Here is an 18,525-nt window from a genome sequence, read left to right as displayed (position 1 = left end):
TACAATATTATCATTCTCGTGATTGTTGTTTGAGCAAAAATTGCTTAAAAAGCCGATGATTCACAACAACAAAAACCAGGATTTAGCCCGGAGTCCGTGGGGCTGTTTATAGCATTTTTAGCATTTCTAACTTAATATCAGCATGAGAATAATGTAAGAGATTTCTGGCAGCCCATCCAGGTTGAAGGGTGGACAGCATGCACAGTGTCAAAAATGCTGACATTGAGGAGAAATTTTAAAAGCGATATGAGAGGTCATTGGGGTATATCAGGCACTTGTTCAGGGTGATCCGAATTACGCTCCAAAGCTGCGTAACCAAGGATAGGGTCGAAATTACCGATCACTAAGGAGCTGAAGGAACACCGTTCCCATGATTCTTTTAGCGCGGGCCGGGGCACTTGGAAGATATAGCAAATGGTCCATTCAATATGGTACCACACACTTACCGACTAAAGAAATGTGTATAACATACCAGCTCATTTGGGTATCTGATGATAATTGGCTGGATTGGCACCCCAGGTACAAATGCCCCTGAAAAAAAAAAAAGGAAGACTCAAAATAGGAATAACTGTCTCCCTATACCTGACTCAAAAAACAAATCTAAGTACTTTTCATCAGGAATTAAACAAAGTGAACCAGGAGTGAACAGAGCACGCAACTACATGCTGGCAGAGCATGGGTGAAAGTAAATTTTTAGTAGCAGATAACGAAATAGAACTGAACTTGCGCAGAACCCACCTTCACAGATGCAAATCTTGGGAGCTAATGAGTACACCACAGAAACAAAGGTTTTGAAACTATTGAAGTTCGTAGGCAATTATGCACGATGACAAACATATGTGAATGAGCAGCCAATGAAGGAAGTGAGGCGACTACCAATTGACTGCAGGCTAGCTGAATCAGAGGCATTCTGAAGTTTGTGGGGATTGTGATCCCTCAACATTCTGTCGCGTCAGCATTTTGGTGCGCTGTGGCGGCCGCGCTGACGTAGCGAGAGGTGACGCTGCTTACCACTGTGAGTGGTTTCCTCCTCTCCCCCTTTGGGGCGATTTTCGTAACGAACCCCCGCAGAAAGGGAATCAACATGTCGCTCCTTGATTGGCCACATCGCCCCCGCGGTTATCTTAAAACCAGTGGACCAACGGGATCTCGCTCTCTTCTTTCTGGGATTCGGCGGCGGTGACAACGGGGAACCGTCCGGCACACCGGTGAACATTTACCCCGTCCTTTATATCTTTGTGAACGACCGTTCGGCCGTGGGCGATCTCCACACCGACAACGTTCAGCAGCTGATAGCCGCTGTCTTCTTGTTATTTGTTTCGTTGTAAATAAACAGAGATTATCACTGTGACCAACGTGACTGGTGTCTGATTGCCTCAACGAGCAGCATGCCACGCAAGTACGAACCCGCTTCGCAGTAGAGCGTCTCGCCGCGAACGTGGTACTCTCAGAGGCAGTGGCCCTAAGGAGAACCACAAGTTCTAACCAATTCCCTGCTGTTGGCACCTTGGAAAATGCATCCGTGAAGAACAGCAATGTGGTCAAGCAATGCCAGACCCAAAGATTGTTGCACCTGCGGCCGGAAGTCCGGACAAGGCACACTTTTCATAGCACATTTGTTTACGTTAAGTTAGTGCTTCAGGAATCGGTCAAATCAAGTAAGGCCTCACATAAAACCCACTGAAGTGTTTGTTGGTCAGGCAATGCTTGTTCAGTTCGCATGACACAAATAAAAATAAGAAATGGAGGGCTATGCAATGCCTGTGGGCACTAGCTCGTCTTTAAAAACAGGAAAACATTAGGGTCAGATTCAGTTTTTATCGATTTTCAGAAAACAAACTCAGAGTTAACAAAGAGCCTCTTACAAGACATCTAAGCATGCTTAGGTGTTTTTTTTTTCTTGCGGAAACAGGACCCATACTAGTCCAACAACCGAGAAAAAGATTTGCGACTCAGATACAGACTTTTTCCACAAGAAAATTGACACTCGAGAAAAGACCACTCAGGGCTTCCCCACTATCTCTCTGTTCTTCAGTCACATGCAACGAGAAGTAATCACACCTTCATTCATGAAAATATGCGAGTCCACGAAATATAACTTTTATGACCGATGAAAAATCCCAAATCCATTGACGGAAAAACACTCCGAATGCTTGCACCGAATGAAATGACCTAATTGACTCCTGGCAACTCCTCGAGTCTTTGACATCAAAGTCCTCTGTGCTGGTGCTCTGCTATTGGTTAAACCTTGTTTTGTTTCTCTCAGCAAATACCATGCAACTCCACAGCAAAAATAATTTTGGGTGGTGCCTTAACACCATATCTCCACCAAAAAAAAAAAACAAAAAAAAACACTTTCTTGACAATGTCAAAGTTAAAAAAATAAAAAGATTGATCAACCAAACTATAATCATAACTGATATTAAAATGCTGCAGAAAACAGAATGAAAATTTTGTTGCAGTGTTTAAATGTCATTGTTTGGCAACAAGCATGGTCACAGACTAAAACTAAATTTGCTTTTCAGGCATAAAACACAAAAGTACACACCAAAAATTTGTATCCGTATTTGATGGAATCTAAACCTATCAAAAAATCTCAATTATATCGCCAAACTTCTGAATACAAACAACAATGTGAAGCTCTAATGACCAGATCAACATAATAGTGAACTGTGATATTAGAGGGCTACCTCCCTTGTTACGAGGTACGTCCAGCGACGAAATAGAAATAGGTCATACTTATGCCCATCGTCGCAAATAATTAAAAGGGTGCTTTGATGGGTGAATGACAAATTATCTCCTTTGTGTTACGGAATGTTTCTGGGTGACACAAAAGAAAACTCATTTATGGAGGCATTATACACACTTTAGTGAAAAAAATTTTCATAGTGATTTTAGGTTGTTTAGAAGCAAGATGTATTTGGTTCCTAAACTAAACACGCCGAGTTGTGATCAGTCGGTGAACAGCACACTAGAGAACAAGCGAGTCAAAGTGGAAAGCCAGACTAGTGGGGAGACAATTCCAGATAGTATCACACAAAAACCGTCACTGACTTACCTAGTTTGAATGTGATGAGGCAAGAACGGTTGGTGCATGTACCCTCCGGAAAAATGATCACCTGAGACCAGGGGTCTTTGGATGTGGCACGTCGAGCTATTTCATGCACGGTGTTTTGGCGCGAGTTGGGATCACTGCGCTTCACATAAACTGGCTGAGTGAAGTTCAGGATGGCTGCAAGGACATTGTATACATCCATCACAACACATCCCCACCAGAGCACCTCTTAGCCGCCATAATTCAATGTCGGGCCCAAGCAGGGTCATACTAACTGCCTCGCAGGAGATCATGTGTGTCACCAGATGCAACTATCATTAGTATGAGGTCGGATACCAGGTTTTAAGAGAAAAATTGCCTGCAATACTAATACAAATTGGGAAAACTAGCATTTCATTTGCAAACCATACAAAAGTTGGAATAGTAAAATATGACACATGTTAATTCTAAACTTTTAGCCTTTACTTTACATTAGAGTGAATTCTTTAGAAACTGCTCAATCTCTTGGGCAGCCCTAGCTTTACACAACTCAATCACAAGTGCTGGACTACCCTTCAAGTTTACCATAGCAAAATAGCAATAAGTCTGGAAAGCTTACTTAACTTTAAATGACATAATTTTCACGGGCCCAAATTGTTACGAATTGGATCAAAGTTGAAAAATTTGAATTATCCGTGGGCTCTAATTTTTGCGAGCCGCAAGCACCTCACTGTAGCTTTTTATGTGTTGAAATTTTGCCCGAATTGTTTGCGAGACCTATTTTTTGCAAATTGTAGGCAATACGCTAAATTTAGGTCCTCGCAAAAATTAAGTTGTTTACAGTATACCGTAAAATACCGGGCAAGTGCCCACTCAAAATTTGGAGATAATAGCGAAAAAATAAAGGCTGGGCACTTGTCTGGGTTTCAATTTTAGAACACAATGCACAGCACCAAAGCACCCATGGCGAGGGTCACTTGGCTTTCTGTGGTGCCGTGGCTTTCCCAAGACGAAACAGATGGGACTGGGACTGTGCGACTGGGACCCACAACCTGCTTTACTGCATTCTATTGAGGTACCTACTGTTGTAATGTGGGCACTTAACCTTCCTCAAACCAGAGCTTTTATCTCTTGACGTACAAAAACCCACCATCCCCCAGGATGCCCTTTTTCAAATACTTGGTTCTTACATCTGATCACTCAATTTGTATACAAGGGCATCTGAACTTACTTAGAAAGCACAGTTGTGCCCTTCTACTATGTCCTAAGCCAGGGATCTCAAACACGCAGCCCGCAGCTCATAGGTATCCGGCCCTCGAGCATTCCATGGATGCGAAGGCTCTTTCCCATGTCTCGAGCGTAAGGTGACCACCCGTCCCACGACCCGTGGGACTGTCCCGCATTGAGGGCTGGTGTCCCGCGTCCCTCGAGAAAGTCCCAAATCTACAAAATGTCCCGCATTTCACACTGTCGTAAAATTCACTCCGCAACTCACGGTGCAGCCGAAAAATGGGGCACAAAGAAGTGCGGAGGTCGCTAGTAATTGTGCGAATCAAAATGGTACGCCATGTTCTATGATCTATCTAAGCTTTACGGGAAGCGACCGTCGTTCTGGCAAAAGGACCGACGCGCATGCGCCGTTGTGCCTCTCCTTTTGGTGGGAAAATATTGTACGAAAAAGTTCTCGCCAAAAGTTTAAATATAAAATATTGTAATTATTTTCAAATTGCCGTGCCAATGCGAACGGTGTGCTTTGGATTTCTTTTTTTTTTAGTGAAGGCAGCCACAGATGCAATGGTCAAAAAAGAACATAATGTTAAAAACTTGTGTAGGACCATGTTGATAGAAGTAAGTGTGGACAGGAAACAATAACCAGAAAAATATTTACTGTTTCTTATTTCCATTTGATGCATTGAGTTTTGGTACAGTCGATTTTCATGTTTTCAACTTCGGCACATGTAATACCATCTTTGGCATTCAAAATAATCTATCACTGGTAGTGAAAATTATTTGAGCTTAATTGCTGCAATACAATTAGCAGGTGCATAAACAGTACGGGATAATAAATGGATTAACAGAGCCTTGGTTCGTTGTGTGCATCTTAATAAATCCCCCTCCCCTCCTCTCCTCTCCTCCCTCCTCCTCTCCTCCCCTCCCTCCCTCCTCCTCTCCTTCCTTCCTTCCTCCCTCCCTCCTCCCCCTCCCCCTCCCTCCCTCCCTCCCCCTTCCCCCCCCCCCCCCCCCCCTCTGTTCCGTGTGTCCCGTATTTCACTGGCAGGAAGGTGGTCACTCTACTCGAGCGCCAGGGATAGCTTGGGCCATGGTGCATGTAGCAGAGCGCGTTGAAAAACTACAGAAAAACAGAAAGAATAAAACACGTAAAGGACGAACACAGACACACACAGTCTTTTCAAAAGAACTGTGTGTGTCTGTGTTCTTCCTTTACGTATTCTTCTTTCTGAAAGAACTGTGAGTGTCTGTGCTCATCCTTTACGTGTTTTATACTTTCCGTGTTCTCTCTCGGGCCATGGTGGTTTGAGGTCAATGATTGCTCATTTCTCTCGGATATATGCAACCAAGTAATGACCTTTATTACAGTTTCATGTGTTTGTTCATTTATAAATTGTGTACCATAGTTTGCATTATCTTCTTTTGCACTGCGTATCGTTTTGTATTAATCCCCACTTCCCAGCTGTCTTTGTGTTTAGTGGCTACTCCACCCCTGCCCATTTCACTCAATCCAACCCTCCCCAGTCTTGAGGCCTCAGCTAAAGAGGGCTGATACTTCACGTAATAAAGACATTTTTTCTCTCTCTCCAGTAAAGAACAATGCAAGGTGATACTTGTCTTATGTGCTGTTATAAAAATTGCCCAGAAAACCTAAGCTATCGTATGAAGAGCTTTTTTTCTTGAAACCTGTCGAAGTCAATTATTACTAGAGTGAGTCGCGCGACATAGCAAAATACAGTGTGCTTTCTTATGCTATCAAAATACAGCAGCCCATTCACAAAGTGGTGCCGTCTTAAATCTTGTCATTGTTATGAACTGTGGGCCAACAGTAGCCGTGCAAATGATTCCAAGCTAAAGGTGCCACTGGCAAAAAGCAAGTTTTTAAAAAATACAAACCATGAGGTCCTTTCTCCCAGAAACATCTTCACATTTACACCCTCCACGCTACATTGGCCCTCCAACCTTTGAGGGGTCGGTTATCCTGCCCTCAAAGTGGTCCAAGTTTGAGACTATTGCCCTCGGCACAACAGGAAGTCGCCAATTTCTCTCAAAGGGTTTCCAAAGAGCAGTCAAATTTTCGATGGGTTAGTATGACTGGCACCCCTGCCCACCTCACCAGCCCAGCTCCCCGCTGGCCCTGCATTAAGGTGAAGCGCAAGTCACCACACTTTCTCGAGTGACAATCGAAGATCGGCCTCCCCCAGGTTAGTACCCTTGCAAGCCACTTGCCACTAGGACCAACCACCGAGAAGAAAAGAAAAGAGACAACAACATACTGGACAGGAAGAACAGGCCCCTGCTCTTGGAGCGCACCACCGCAGACGGCAGTGGGTAGCCAAGCATGGCCGCCACCGTGTCGAAAAAAGACGAGTGGGGTGCCGCAACCAAGATGGGCGCCTCCTGCACGCTGGCGTGGCGCCCCACCGTCCGCATCGAGAAGCCGGCTGACCGCACCGACATCAGCACAAGTTCTCGGGACAGCGTCTGGAGCAGCCTGGGGGCCACACCGAAACATTCCAGCAAGGGCCGCAAGCCAGACAGTTCAAGGTTGACCACAAAAACAGAAAAAAGCCACACCGGTATGAGAGCAAAGGAAACGGGAACAGGGAGAGGGCGGCCATGTTAGCAGACAAGACTCCCACCACCAAAAAGCGACCAGACACAGTCTAGTAGCCGTAGCAGTCTTAAAATCTCGGACAAGCCTGGACTTTTCTAGTTATATACCACAAAATACTCGCAACATCTATCATTCCACCCCCAAACCACTTCCAATAGGGACGATATCTCACACTTAATGAACCACCACCAAATGCCAAAGAGATGCTGCTAAAATATGGTAATGAATGCCCTTGGGGTGCCTCTGCAGTAAACTCACGTATGAAAAAGTAAATAAAGTACAGGTCAAAAATATATGCGCTTCGGAATGAGTAGCACTCCCCTTGTTTCTGGATAGCGACGATATATTACGTCCACTGATGTGTGATAAGGATAAAACTAAGATCACAAGGTGGGCGAGTTGATTTGCAACTGATGCAGTGATTGAGACTGACCCGCGATTTGGAAGTTTGATATGACACAGGACTAGCAAAAAAAATACTTGTAGGATTATATATTATTGTACCATAACAGATCAGGATAGGCAATTTTTGTTTTTAGCAAACAGAAATAAAAACACTGTTGGGAAAGAAGGAATTGTGCTCACATGCTCAATACTTACCACAAAAAAACAAAACAAAAAAACATGCTTCTTGTTACGAAACATGCCTGACGAGCAGCCAGAAAGAGGGCAACCCTCCTCCTTTCTGCCGGGAGTAAGTAACTCACAGACACACTCCATTTGGGAGAGGAGGGAACACTGAGAAAGGGTTTTTCATGTGGCACAAGACGATTCTGTAGGTTGGCCTTTAACCACTAAGTAACATTTCTACACGTAACGTGCAACACGTGCTGGAGACCCCAGCACATAGTGTAGATACCTGAATGCACCAACACTGTTTCTTCGGTTGTTAGTAAAAAATTAAAAATGTAGTATGGAACGGAACTAATTTATAGATGGCCTAAAGTATAAATTACAAGAAAAAATATATGCATAAAATTAATAAAATGCTTGGCAGCCTTGTCTTGGCCACTAAAGACCGAAGCAGCTGAAATAAAATAAATTCAACCAGAAAGACTGCATAACAATCCGTAACTAACCACCAACAGGGCTACCCAGAAAAGCAGAAACTCGGGATTAGAAATGGGCACACCACTCAGCAAACAGTGACTTCACCACCACTGACAGATGCCCTAAGGCTCTTCAACTTGAGAAATGCAAACCATAGTACATGGGAGCTCCTAAAGTAGACATACCCTGACACTTTCATGCAACACTGGCAGGCCATGCACAACTCAAGGCAACACACCAAGCCCTGGCAAGAAAGAAGGCACAAGGTACACCAGCTGCGAGTCATGGCAAGATTATGGTTAGTCCTCTTGGGCAGACGTCTGCCAGAGAGGCCCGCATCCACCATGGCAGACGAACCGCACGTTCCTTACTTCCAAAGATAGGTACGTGCTCCGAGTCAGCCTTGGCAACTGGTGTCAGCCCTCCCAAGAGTAGCACGACGACGCCATCGAGAAGCGACGAATGTGGTCCCACGACGAGCACGGGGGCTTCTTTCTGCTTGGCAAGTTCCCCTTTAAAGCTATACGTTAGGCCTCCACTCTCAAACATTAGCCTCATAAAAAAGGCCAGCACTGGCTTCAGGTAGTCCCTGTCAGCAATATTTTGCACAAAGTATATGTTGCCATTGGTGCAATATTGGTTATATCAGGGAGATTGTATGTTTTAAGGGTCAAGTTTGGATTGAGTTTGCAATTGATGTCACCAGTCAGTTTGTGGGGACCAGGACGTAGGTAGAGGTGATGTCAGAAGGAAAAAATGTTGCGGTTCGGTAGTCGAGACATTTTTGTAGGCAAAACATAACCGGTGTTGAAGGATGTCAGTCATTCGAGGGTTGGCAGACATTTCCATTATATCGGGCGTTGGGTTAGTTATGGCGAAAATTTGATTGACATTTCGAATGTTCAAATTTCAACATGAAACAAGATTATTCCAAGTAATACATTGACAAGTAAGTGGTTGTCAATGTTAGTTTATGCCACCAAAAAAAAGCAACAAAATGTTTGTAAAACAAAATGAAAGCCAGGAGTTGTGCAGTTTGTGGGGAATCAGCCGATGCCATTTACGGTTCATTCCAGGTGCCAGGCCACAGTGCAAGGTGTTCATGAGGGAAGGGGAGGGGGAGGGAAGGGAGAAGGGATCATAAAAAGAAAAAAAAGAACATAATTAAACCATGAAATAAAACAACGAAAAAAGAGCAAAACAGTGGAATCAAAGCAAAAGAAACACCCCAAGTGGAGTCCACCTGAACTTGAGCATGCATAAGAAGGATTCAAATGCACTAAAGAAAGGGGCTTAGAATGTAGTAAACAAGTGTGAAAAAGAAAGCAAACTGAATTGACATTTTGTGTATATTCCAATTAAAAAGCCACTACATGCATAAGGCAGCTATGATAACAAAACAAGTATATGGTCAAGCCACTGTTGCATGTATCTAACAAACATTAGGGTAGTGTGCACTAAACACAAACACAGCACCGAGCAGAGCTATGATGTCTCACCAATGCTTGTGTTGCTTGCGTTCATGTCGCCCGGCCCCACATTTTGCGGCATGCGCCTAATCACTCATATTACATTTTTACAATGCCACTACATCAAAGTTCATACAAATTAAACTGAAGCTGTCTCATTTGAGATATGCTGGGTTTTCCCCCAACATATCTAATTTTAAAAAAATACACACCTGCTTTTTTTGTTTTTCTACATTCAGTGCAGGTCAAGAATCTTAGTTCAAAACTTTGTAAGACAATAGAAATAAAAAATTTCAACAACTTTTAAAAAACCTCTGACACGCCAAATTTTTTTATTTTTTTTATTTTAGGCGTTAAAATGGTGTATCAAGGCATCACCAAAACATTTTTTCACTTTAGAGTTGCATAGTTTTTTTTATAAAAAAATAGAAATACGAGGCCCAATTTAAAGTGCCCGCCAGTGCCCTGTGGCGTAACAATGTACCGCAAGATGTCAGGGCGGTCAGAAGGGAGCATTGCCGGAAATCACGCGAGTTGTATCACTCCTCGTGCTTACTGCAACCGCGTGCAATATCTTTTTTTTTTTTTTTTTAATTTTTTGCACATCCGCGAGCAATCGAATAAGACAAGGTTTCTTTTATTTGCTTTTCATCACCTAATGTTGCTGTTAAGGTAGAAGAGGAGTCAGTGAACCTAGTAAACAAGTTCTACTCATGTTCTAGAGAAAACACATACTTTATGCACGACACTTACTTGTACTTGGTACACTCACCAGTTCTTATTCTCTAGACGGCAGGAATCTTTAGCCTGAGGAGTATCCGATGACTCAACGACCTCGGTGTCTGAACCTTCAGCAATGCAATCGGGCGTGTCGTATGCTAGCAATCCTAATTTCTGCAAATGTTAATTTTTTTTTTTAAACTTGAAAGCTTGTTTTGTGCCCAGTATGGTTCCGTACCATCAGACTGACAACATGCACTCGTACACTGGCCTGTACTCGCAACGCTTTTATCATTGACCTCCATCACATCGATCCACTGACTCTTCGTCCTCAACTTTTACAGCACGCAAACTAACCAACGGTGCAGCGATAAAAAGCCGAAGGAACTGAAACTTTGTTTTCTACGATCGCTCGTGGAGAAGACCAGAATAAAAAAAATATCTTGGGCACGGTCGTGGAGAGCACGAGGAGTAAAACTCACGTGACTTCCGGCGAACCCACTTCTAGTGACATAGGTCGATGCCTGCCTTCTGACCGCCCCGACACCTTGCGGTACATTGTTACATCACAGGGCACTGGCGGGCACTTTGAATTTTTTTGGCGTGTCAGAGGCCCATTAAAGTAGAAAAAACTCAAGGAAACACACACCTGCGGAATCCCATAATGGGTTGATCTTGCAGCCTCTGTGGTGACAGGCCCAGCTGGCCCAAGTAGCAGCCCAACCACGTCAGAAACAGAAAGATGACGATCAGCACGATGCGAATTGGAACGACGAAAACAGACATCAGCACCACCTACAATGTGAATACCAACATCCGTCATTAGTCCCATGTAAACTTCGGCCACTCACCCTTTTATCAAGCATAAAAAGTTGTTGCAAGCGAAGTCAACTGGTTACTCATTGAAACAACAATGACAAAGTCCACAGCTACTAACCTCACAGATTCTTAAAGGAGGATACAACCCAGGAAGGTCAGCTTTTGAACTACTACCTTAAAATATTTAAATTAACAGTATACACTCCTAGTCCTGATAAAGGGTGCAGTAAAAAGTTTCACCTCTGTACATTAACTGTGAAGGAAATTACAACACTTCCCATCAAACACACTAACAATCTATTGTTGCAAAAATAATACAATAAATCATGAATAGAATGTTCAGCATTTCTTTTTGCCATATAATAAGCAGAATGTCTGGAAAGATTGACTGAAAGGGATTTTGTAAAAAGTGTAATTTACTTTTGTAATAACACTGTTCTGCAAAATGAAACTGTATTGTCAACCTCCCAGAAGGTATTGTCAACTTTGATGACAATACCTTCTCTATTGTCAACAAAATCTTAATAATTTTATTAAAGTCATGAATAAAGTAAAAAAAAAACTTCACAGGCCAGTGGCGTCACAAGGGTCGCGGAAGGCTACTGTTTCGGATGCCGCTAACCAGTGATGCGGAGTTGCCACTCCGAAATTGGAATGATTCCGGTATCATTCCGCTTTTTCGCGACCTCGGAATAGAATGAGAATGGAATGCCGGCAGCGTTGGGAGGAACGGAATGGAAATGGAATTGGATACCTTTTGTCTGGAATAGAGTAAGAATGGAATGGGCTCGGTTCTTATGCAAGCTGTGTCACAATTCGCTAGCGCATGGTAAGTGGCTCTTGAAACAGCATTATTGCGCTGGAGGTGACTGACGACCCGATTGTCTCACTGCCTTATGCTACTTCGAGGATGAAAATGGCACGCCTTATGCGAAGCAACCAAAACAGAATAGTTGTAGACAGACAAGAGGTCGCTCTTGGCGCCGCGAGACGCGACAAAGTGGCTGTTGTAATTATGCGCAATTAGCATGTAGCTTTTAACCAGGGTGTCAAACCGAACCCGAACTGAAAACCTGAGAAAAAATGTTTTTAACTGAACCAGAACAAAACTGCAACCCAAACCAGACATTTGATATTGAACCCGAACCAGAAAGGAACCGTAATTTCATGTGGTGATTACCAGTTCATAGGAAACGGTTTGGCACAATAAAATGTGAGCCAATTCTTGCGGGTAGAGGCGCCAAGCCAATTAAATATTCGCGACGGTGGAATCAGCGACTCAGTTCTGATTAAACAGACGGCAGCGACAACATAAAGACAGCTAAAAAATTATACAACAAAGAAGTATATTTCATGTCTATGTGCAGAAAGAATTGGCATTGGTGAGGAGGCGTACACTTCTATACTTTGTTTTCACCTTACCATGGACCGCAAAGGATGCTATAGAAGAACTTCTGAACGTTATGGTGTTTAAATCGATAGCAACTTTATGTGCACTATTTACAGTTAGAAAAGGGACATCGTAGCTAGGCGAAAAACGGTTGTGGTCGGCTCGTTCCCCCCGCTCCTCGTGTTCATTCGGCGGTGCTCAAGCCTTGGCTTGTTCTGTCCGCTGTTTCGTCGTCTTCTAGACCGACGTGGAAGTTTTTACACACTGCCCCTGAAATGAACTTTGTTCATTTTACATTTACTTGGTAGAAACTTCTAAAGGAAAAAGCAGTTGAATGGGTCTTTTTACAAAATACTCTGCTGGGTAATCTGATGGTACCAGATCGTATTTTCCGTCTCTTCCGATCGAAACGTCTTCAACCGTTCCCATCTGCCATCGCTGTCTCGGTAGTAAGTTGTCTTTGATTATGACAAGATCTCAGACTTTTATGCTGTGCGTCTTCGAGGTGATGGTTCTTTGCATATTTCTAGTCTCCAGTAAGTATTCTGTGGACCACCTTTTCCATAACGTCCAGAAGTTCTTCTATAGATGCTACGAGCCACCGGAGCCAATTGATAGCTCAGAGGGTGTCATGTGTCCTTCCGATTGAGCGGAGCAACGCGGGGAGCGCGAAATCACGAGACAAGCTATAAACTATGGATTGGCTCGTGTAGGTCGTGGCGTCCATCACAGTAAAACGAAATATATCTGACTAAGGAGCTATTCTTGTCTGCGTGTGTGTGTGCATTTGTTTCTTGCTGCTAAGCAATATTCCTCAAAAAAGGAGAAAGCGAGCATAAATATCAAAATAAAAACAAAATGTTGATGGCTGTCGGCGCTTTTGTTCCTCTGTGGCAAGGTCTGGAGGCGCCAAGAGCCTAAGCCGCGACGAGCGCGACACTGCGGAGACGGTCACCTGTCGCCCAGTGACCTGGACGTTGCTTGAAGAAAAATTTTTTGTTTGAGTGTTTTCTAGGAACAGCAAGTCGCCCGTAGTATTTTTTTGTCTTTTTTTTGTTTTGTTTTAATCGTCTTTCGATTGGTCTTCGCTTTCTTTCACCTCTTCAACTCAGTCGTTTGAGCAAGTCGTTTGGACGTGCGGCATGAGTAGTTTGCAGTTTCGATCTGGATGAGCATCGTACCAGCGTGCAGTCGTGTATCAGTACTCGTGAGCCCATAAAGAGCACAAGCTAGCAGTCCTACTCCACTGGCTAAATTTCTCATCTACCCTGGGTAACAATTGTCCCTGTGCGTGCTGGCTGATTGACTTCACATGCAAGTACTGTACTTTCATAGCTTCGAGGCACCTGCTGCATAACCACGCAATTTTTGGGGTTTACTTTTTCCCGCAGATTCGGTGTTTTCCGTTGACAACTTTTGGTATTAAACGAAAAAACAGGGTTTTTCGGAAATTATGTTGAAGAAAATGGGGCATGTGATTCCCCAGCCTGCGCGAAACATTTGCGTGACCTGAATAATCAAAAGACGTTCCCGTACCGACAAGAAAGAGAAACAAGATGTGGGGATCCAGAGCAAAAACCAACCTCGTGGACAGTTCATTGGAGGCAGTGTTTTGTGCCAAAATATAACTGTAGATAAAAGATTTTCTTCCCGCAAAGGTTGGGTTTTTTTTATTCAAGGACCGATTTTGATAAAACTGATCCTTGGGGGGTTAATTTTTGTGGTTTATCGAAATTTACCGAAAAACCTAAACCATAGTCTTATGTCGTGCAAAGTGGGCAGAGTTAAATGAAGATTCTGTTATCCCTGCTTCGAAGCAGGAGATATCACAATCATGTCATTCCTCTACTATTTATATATTTATATGTGCATTTAAACAAAGATCCAACACACAATGAGGTGTGCAGCGAGTGTTCCCTCTCTGTACCCCCCCCCCCCCTTTTTTTTTTCTTTCCTGGGGTTTCTTTTTGGGGGCTTCTCTGGATCTGGCCCTGGCAACTTGTAATATGCTTGATCTTGTAGTCCTCTGAGAAGTCTTCAAATAGCTTGGAACGGAATTGTGGACCATTGTCTGATCGCAGATTCTCGAATATTCCGTGACGAGAAAATATTGCCTTGAGATATGATATGACTGCTTCTGAACTGGTTTGTCTCAGTCTGCTCACTTCCACGTACCTCGAGTAATAGTCCAAGACCAGCAGGTATTTTGTTCCTTTCAACTCAAACAAATCTGTGCTAATCCGTTGCCTTGGTCGCTTGGTAGTTCAGATGCGATCATCGGTTGTGTTTTTGGTACTCACTCTTGTGCACAGCTGAGACAGTTTGTCACAACATCGGCCAGTTGAGAGCTTAGTCCGGGCCACCAAAATGACACCTTGGCTCGTTGCCGGCATCTTGTAATTACCCTGGTGGCCTTTGTGTAGCCGGTATAAGACTTGATTTCTCATTTGGCTTGGAATCACAAGGCGGTTGCTTCTCACCGGTAGGTTTTCTTCTACCGTGAGGTTGTGTCGTTCTTGAAAATATGGCGTGATTTCGATGGGCACTTGGTCCTTATTAATTGGCCATCCCTTTTCGCAGTACTCTTTCACTTTAGTACAGACAGGATCTTCCTCTTGGATCTTCTTTACCTTATCCAGGTACTCATAGGATGCAAGGACTGACTGAAGAACCACTTGCACATAGGCTTTGGTTTCTTCTATGTTGTCTGGTGGTTCAACAGGTGGTCTTGACAGGGCATCAGCCATCCAGGGTTCTTTTCCAGGCACGTGCGAGATTGTGTAGCAGAATCTCATCACCTGCAGCTTGAATCGTTGAACTCTGGCTGTTATTGCATCTAGTTCTTTGAACCCGAGAAGAGACACGAGAGGATGATGGTCTGTCTGGATTGTGAAACTGGGTCCCCAGAAGGAACTTCTCGAATCTTTCACATGCCCATGTCACAGCATATGCTTCTTTATCAGTCTGAGCGTATTTTCTTTCTGTAGTACTCAGTCCTTAAAGGAGCTGTGCAACAATTTCAGGGCTTTGCTTAAATTATTGTGGGAGTTGGTGCCTGACACTTAAGTGAACTATAGAAAACAGATTTTGCCTGGATACCCTAGTTTTTATTTTAAAAAAATTAAAAAGATCCAGGTTTTTGCCGCCTCTCAACTCGTACGTAGTCTTCCGGGTCAAGTGCGCAGTGACGTTGATGGGGTAGGCGCGGGGTTTCGGAAAAGTTCTCTCTTTAGAGCCATCAGTGAGCAGCAAGAACTCACCCGCTCGCGAACGCATGACCACGTGCTGGCGGGCGCTGCGCGAACAATATGGTGAAAGGAGGAAAGTCTAATCCGGGTCCAGCCATACCCGTCCAGCCCTGTCCCCCTCCCCCTTTGGCTTCTAGGCTGTTCGCGGTAGCAGAGAGAGCCGACGGTTTTGTGGACCTAGGATAGATGGCGCCACTAAAAGTCCATATAATAAAAGTTTTGTCGATGATACCAGGTTTTTGACGCATTTATATATATGTTGGAACGACAACATTTATAGAGAAGTTACCTTTTGTCGAACAGGTATTCGCACAACTTGCTATCTTTCTACAAGATTCCCCATTGACGTCACGCCGCGTGTTTCTCATAGCCACCACTCGGGGCTGCAGGTCGGGGAATGTTCTAAATTTTGCCTCGCTATTACGCGGCGGAATCGCAACATTTCGATGGAAGGAGGTGTGTTTTCTGCCATTTGTGACAAGGTGAACGAGATCAAAAGCAGAAGATGCCAATTCTTTCAACGTTAAAATCGTTGCACAGCTCCTTTAAGAAGCAAAAGCTGCTGGTTTAATGTCTCCCTTCTTGTCCTTTTGCAGAAGCACTGCCCCAAACCGTAGGATGAAGCATCTGCTGAAACAATAAGCTCCTGTTGAGGATCATATAGTGTTAGGCTGCTGCCTCCTGGATGTCCTTCACTGCTCTGAATGCTGTTTCCTATGGAGTGTCCCATGTCCACTCGTTTGTCTTCTTGAGAAGGTCACACAGAGGCTTTAATTTTTCGGACAGATGTGGGGTGAAGCGTCCCACTTGGTTTGCCACCCCAATGAACTGCCTCATTTCGGTCACTGTCGTTGGCACTGGCCTATTAGTGTTGGTTGTGACCCTTTGTGGGTCTGGCTTGATCCCTTCCTGGCTGACGATGTGTCCCAAGAACTTTACTGACTTTTGCTTGAACTTGCATTTGTCGTTGAATCGGACACCCGTTGCTCTCAGCCTCTTGAGAACCTCCTCCAGCCTCTGCTCATGCTCTCTCTCGTGTGCGCCCGTGACTAGGATGACATTCATATAGCATAGGACCCCTGGGATTCCTTCCAGGGCCTCGTCATCCTTCGTTGAAAGTACTCAGGGGAGGAAAAGATATAGTCGTTGAAAACAATATCTGCCAAAAGAAGTGATGAAGGTGGTCATATTTTGTGGCTCTTGTGCCAACCAAACTTGCCAGAATCCGGACTTGGCGTTCAGTTTTGAGTACAGCGATCTGCATGACAACCTTCCCAGTGTTTTTTCGAAAGAGGGCAGAACTAGCTTCTCGCGTTTAATGTTCTTGTTTAGTTGTGCCGGATCCACGCAGATTAGAACTTTTCCGTTCGGCTTGGGGACCACCACCATTGCAAAACACCATGGTGTAGGCTCTTCAACTTTCCTAATGATTCATTCTTTCGGCATGTTTGCCAGCTGCTTTTGTACTTTCATCATCAGTGCTGGAGGCACACGCCGTGATGTGTGAACGAAGACTGGCACTGCGTCTTTCGCAAGTTTGATTTTCTGCTCTCCCGCCATTTCTCCGAGACCTTTGAACAACTCAGGGTACTGTTCATTGTACCTTTTGGCTGTTTGGTCCGAGACTGTGCACAGAAGTTGGATGAGCTCCAATTTTCTGCTGGCTTTTCTTCCCAGAAAAGGCTTTTCCAGGCCGCTCACCACGTACATCACCTGGTGTAGGGATTTATTCTTGTGTTGTACGTCGCCTGAAACTTCCCCAGCATTTCCAGTTGTTGTCTGTTTGCAATGTAGGTAGAGCTTAGCAGCTGTCTACTCAAGGGTCACCTTGTTTGGGACGGTTTTTGGAGGCATGGCACTCACGTCTGCACCAGATTTTGAACATAACAGTCGTCCCGTTGAATTGCAGTTTGGCTTTCCATGCACTTTCATCTACTGCTTGAATGCTTCCGATCATCCAACTTGGCCCTTCATTTGTGTCCTCTAGAGTCACCCCCTTTAAGGTGCTCTTGCCATCATTCCTAAGCTTCTTAAAGCAAACTTGTTGCCATGCAGTGGCCTTTCTTTCTGCAGCTGCGAGAGGTTGATCCCGCCGCGGCGCACTTGGACTTCTCAAGGGCACTGTTGCCGCATCTTCCACACGTCTTCGTTCTAGCCGCATATTTTCCAGCATTTTTCGGCGCTGTACACGTTTCTCTTTTGCCGACGTTCATTTGTGGAGGGCATCCGGCGTCAAATTTGCTCGGGATTCGCCTCCGACGACGGCTTGCTGTCGATGCACAGCTTCTTTCTGCCATGCTCGTGTGTTCACAGCTTCCAGGGTCAGATTCGAGTCACTTAAAAGTTTTTCAGAGAGTGAAGAATCTTGCAATCCGACAACAAAACAATCGCAGACAAGTTCTTCTTTCAATGCGCCGTAGCCGCAACGTGTTACTAGGCGATGAAGGCTTGTCATGAAGCTTTCAACAGGTTCCCTGGCTCTTGCTTCATCTGCTGGAACTTGGCTCGTTCATAAATGATGTTCCTCTTGCCAACAAAGTGGCTTTCGAAGAGTTGTGATACAACTTCGAATTGTCGCTGTTCGGCATCGGTCAGAGTCGAGGCAGATAAAATGTCCTCCGCATCCTCGCTGAGAAAGTAGATCAATGCGCCTACTTGCAATCCTTCTTCTTTGTCGAGTTTAGAAACCCTAAGGTACCTGTTAAAACAAGTGATTCACCTTGGCTATTCCTCTGGGCGCTTGAAATCGAAGGCTGGCAGTGCCTTGAAGCCAGTTGTTAGCAGCGTTGCTTGAGCCGTTATGTTCTCCTCCATTTCCGAAGCACTCTTGACACCAGGTGGTAGTTCTTACATGATTGTACCGGTTGTACCAAGTAACGAGTAACACCACGTGGGGAATGTCTCAGGACCCCCTTGGTGCCGTCAGCTTCCACTCTATGCATCCCCTG

General features: G+C 44.5%; 1 protein-coding gene across 2 annotated transcripts in view; it reads right to left on the bottom strand.

Moving 5' to 3' along the window:
* LOC8042424 (lysophosphatidylcholine acyltransferase 1) overlaps positions 1–18,525 on the bottom strand; it is a 56,827-nt gene that overhangs the window by 24,980 nt on the left and 13,322 nt on the right. Inside the window, exons 3-6 of one of the 2 annotated variants that reach the window (XM_029969971.4) lie at positions 10,770–10,915; positions 8,303–8,520; positions 3,059–3,232; positions 473–531 (exon numbers count right to left, since the gene is read on the bottom strand). In XM_029969971.4, coding sequence (XP_029825831.2) covers positions 473–531; positions 3,059–3,232; positions 8,303–8,520; positions 10,770–10,915 — 597 coding nt within the window. Of the gene's footprint in view, positions 1–472; positions 532–3,058; positions 3,233–6,540; positions 6,759–8,302; positions 8,521–10,769; positions 10,916–18,525 lie in introns of both variants that reach the window. The other variant, XM_029969970.4, reaches the window with a different exon arrangement.

This window comes from Ixodes scapularis, unplaced genomic scaffold, assembly GCF_016920785.2.
Source record: "Ixodes scapularis isolate PalLabHiFi unplaced genomic scaffold, ASM1692078v2 PGA_scaffold9__187_contigs__length_104089568, whole genome shotgun sequence".
NCBI classification, from domain to species: Eukaryota; Metazoa; Arthropoda; class Arachnida; order Ixodida; family Ixodidae; genus Ixodes; species Ixodes scapularis.
Note: the sequence above shows the minus strand (reverse complement) of the source record. Positions and strands in the feature narration are given on the sequence as shown.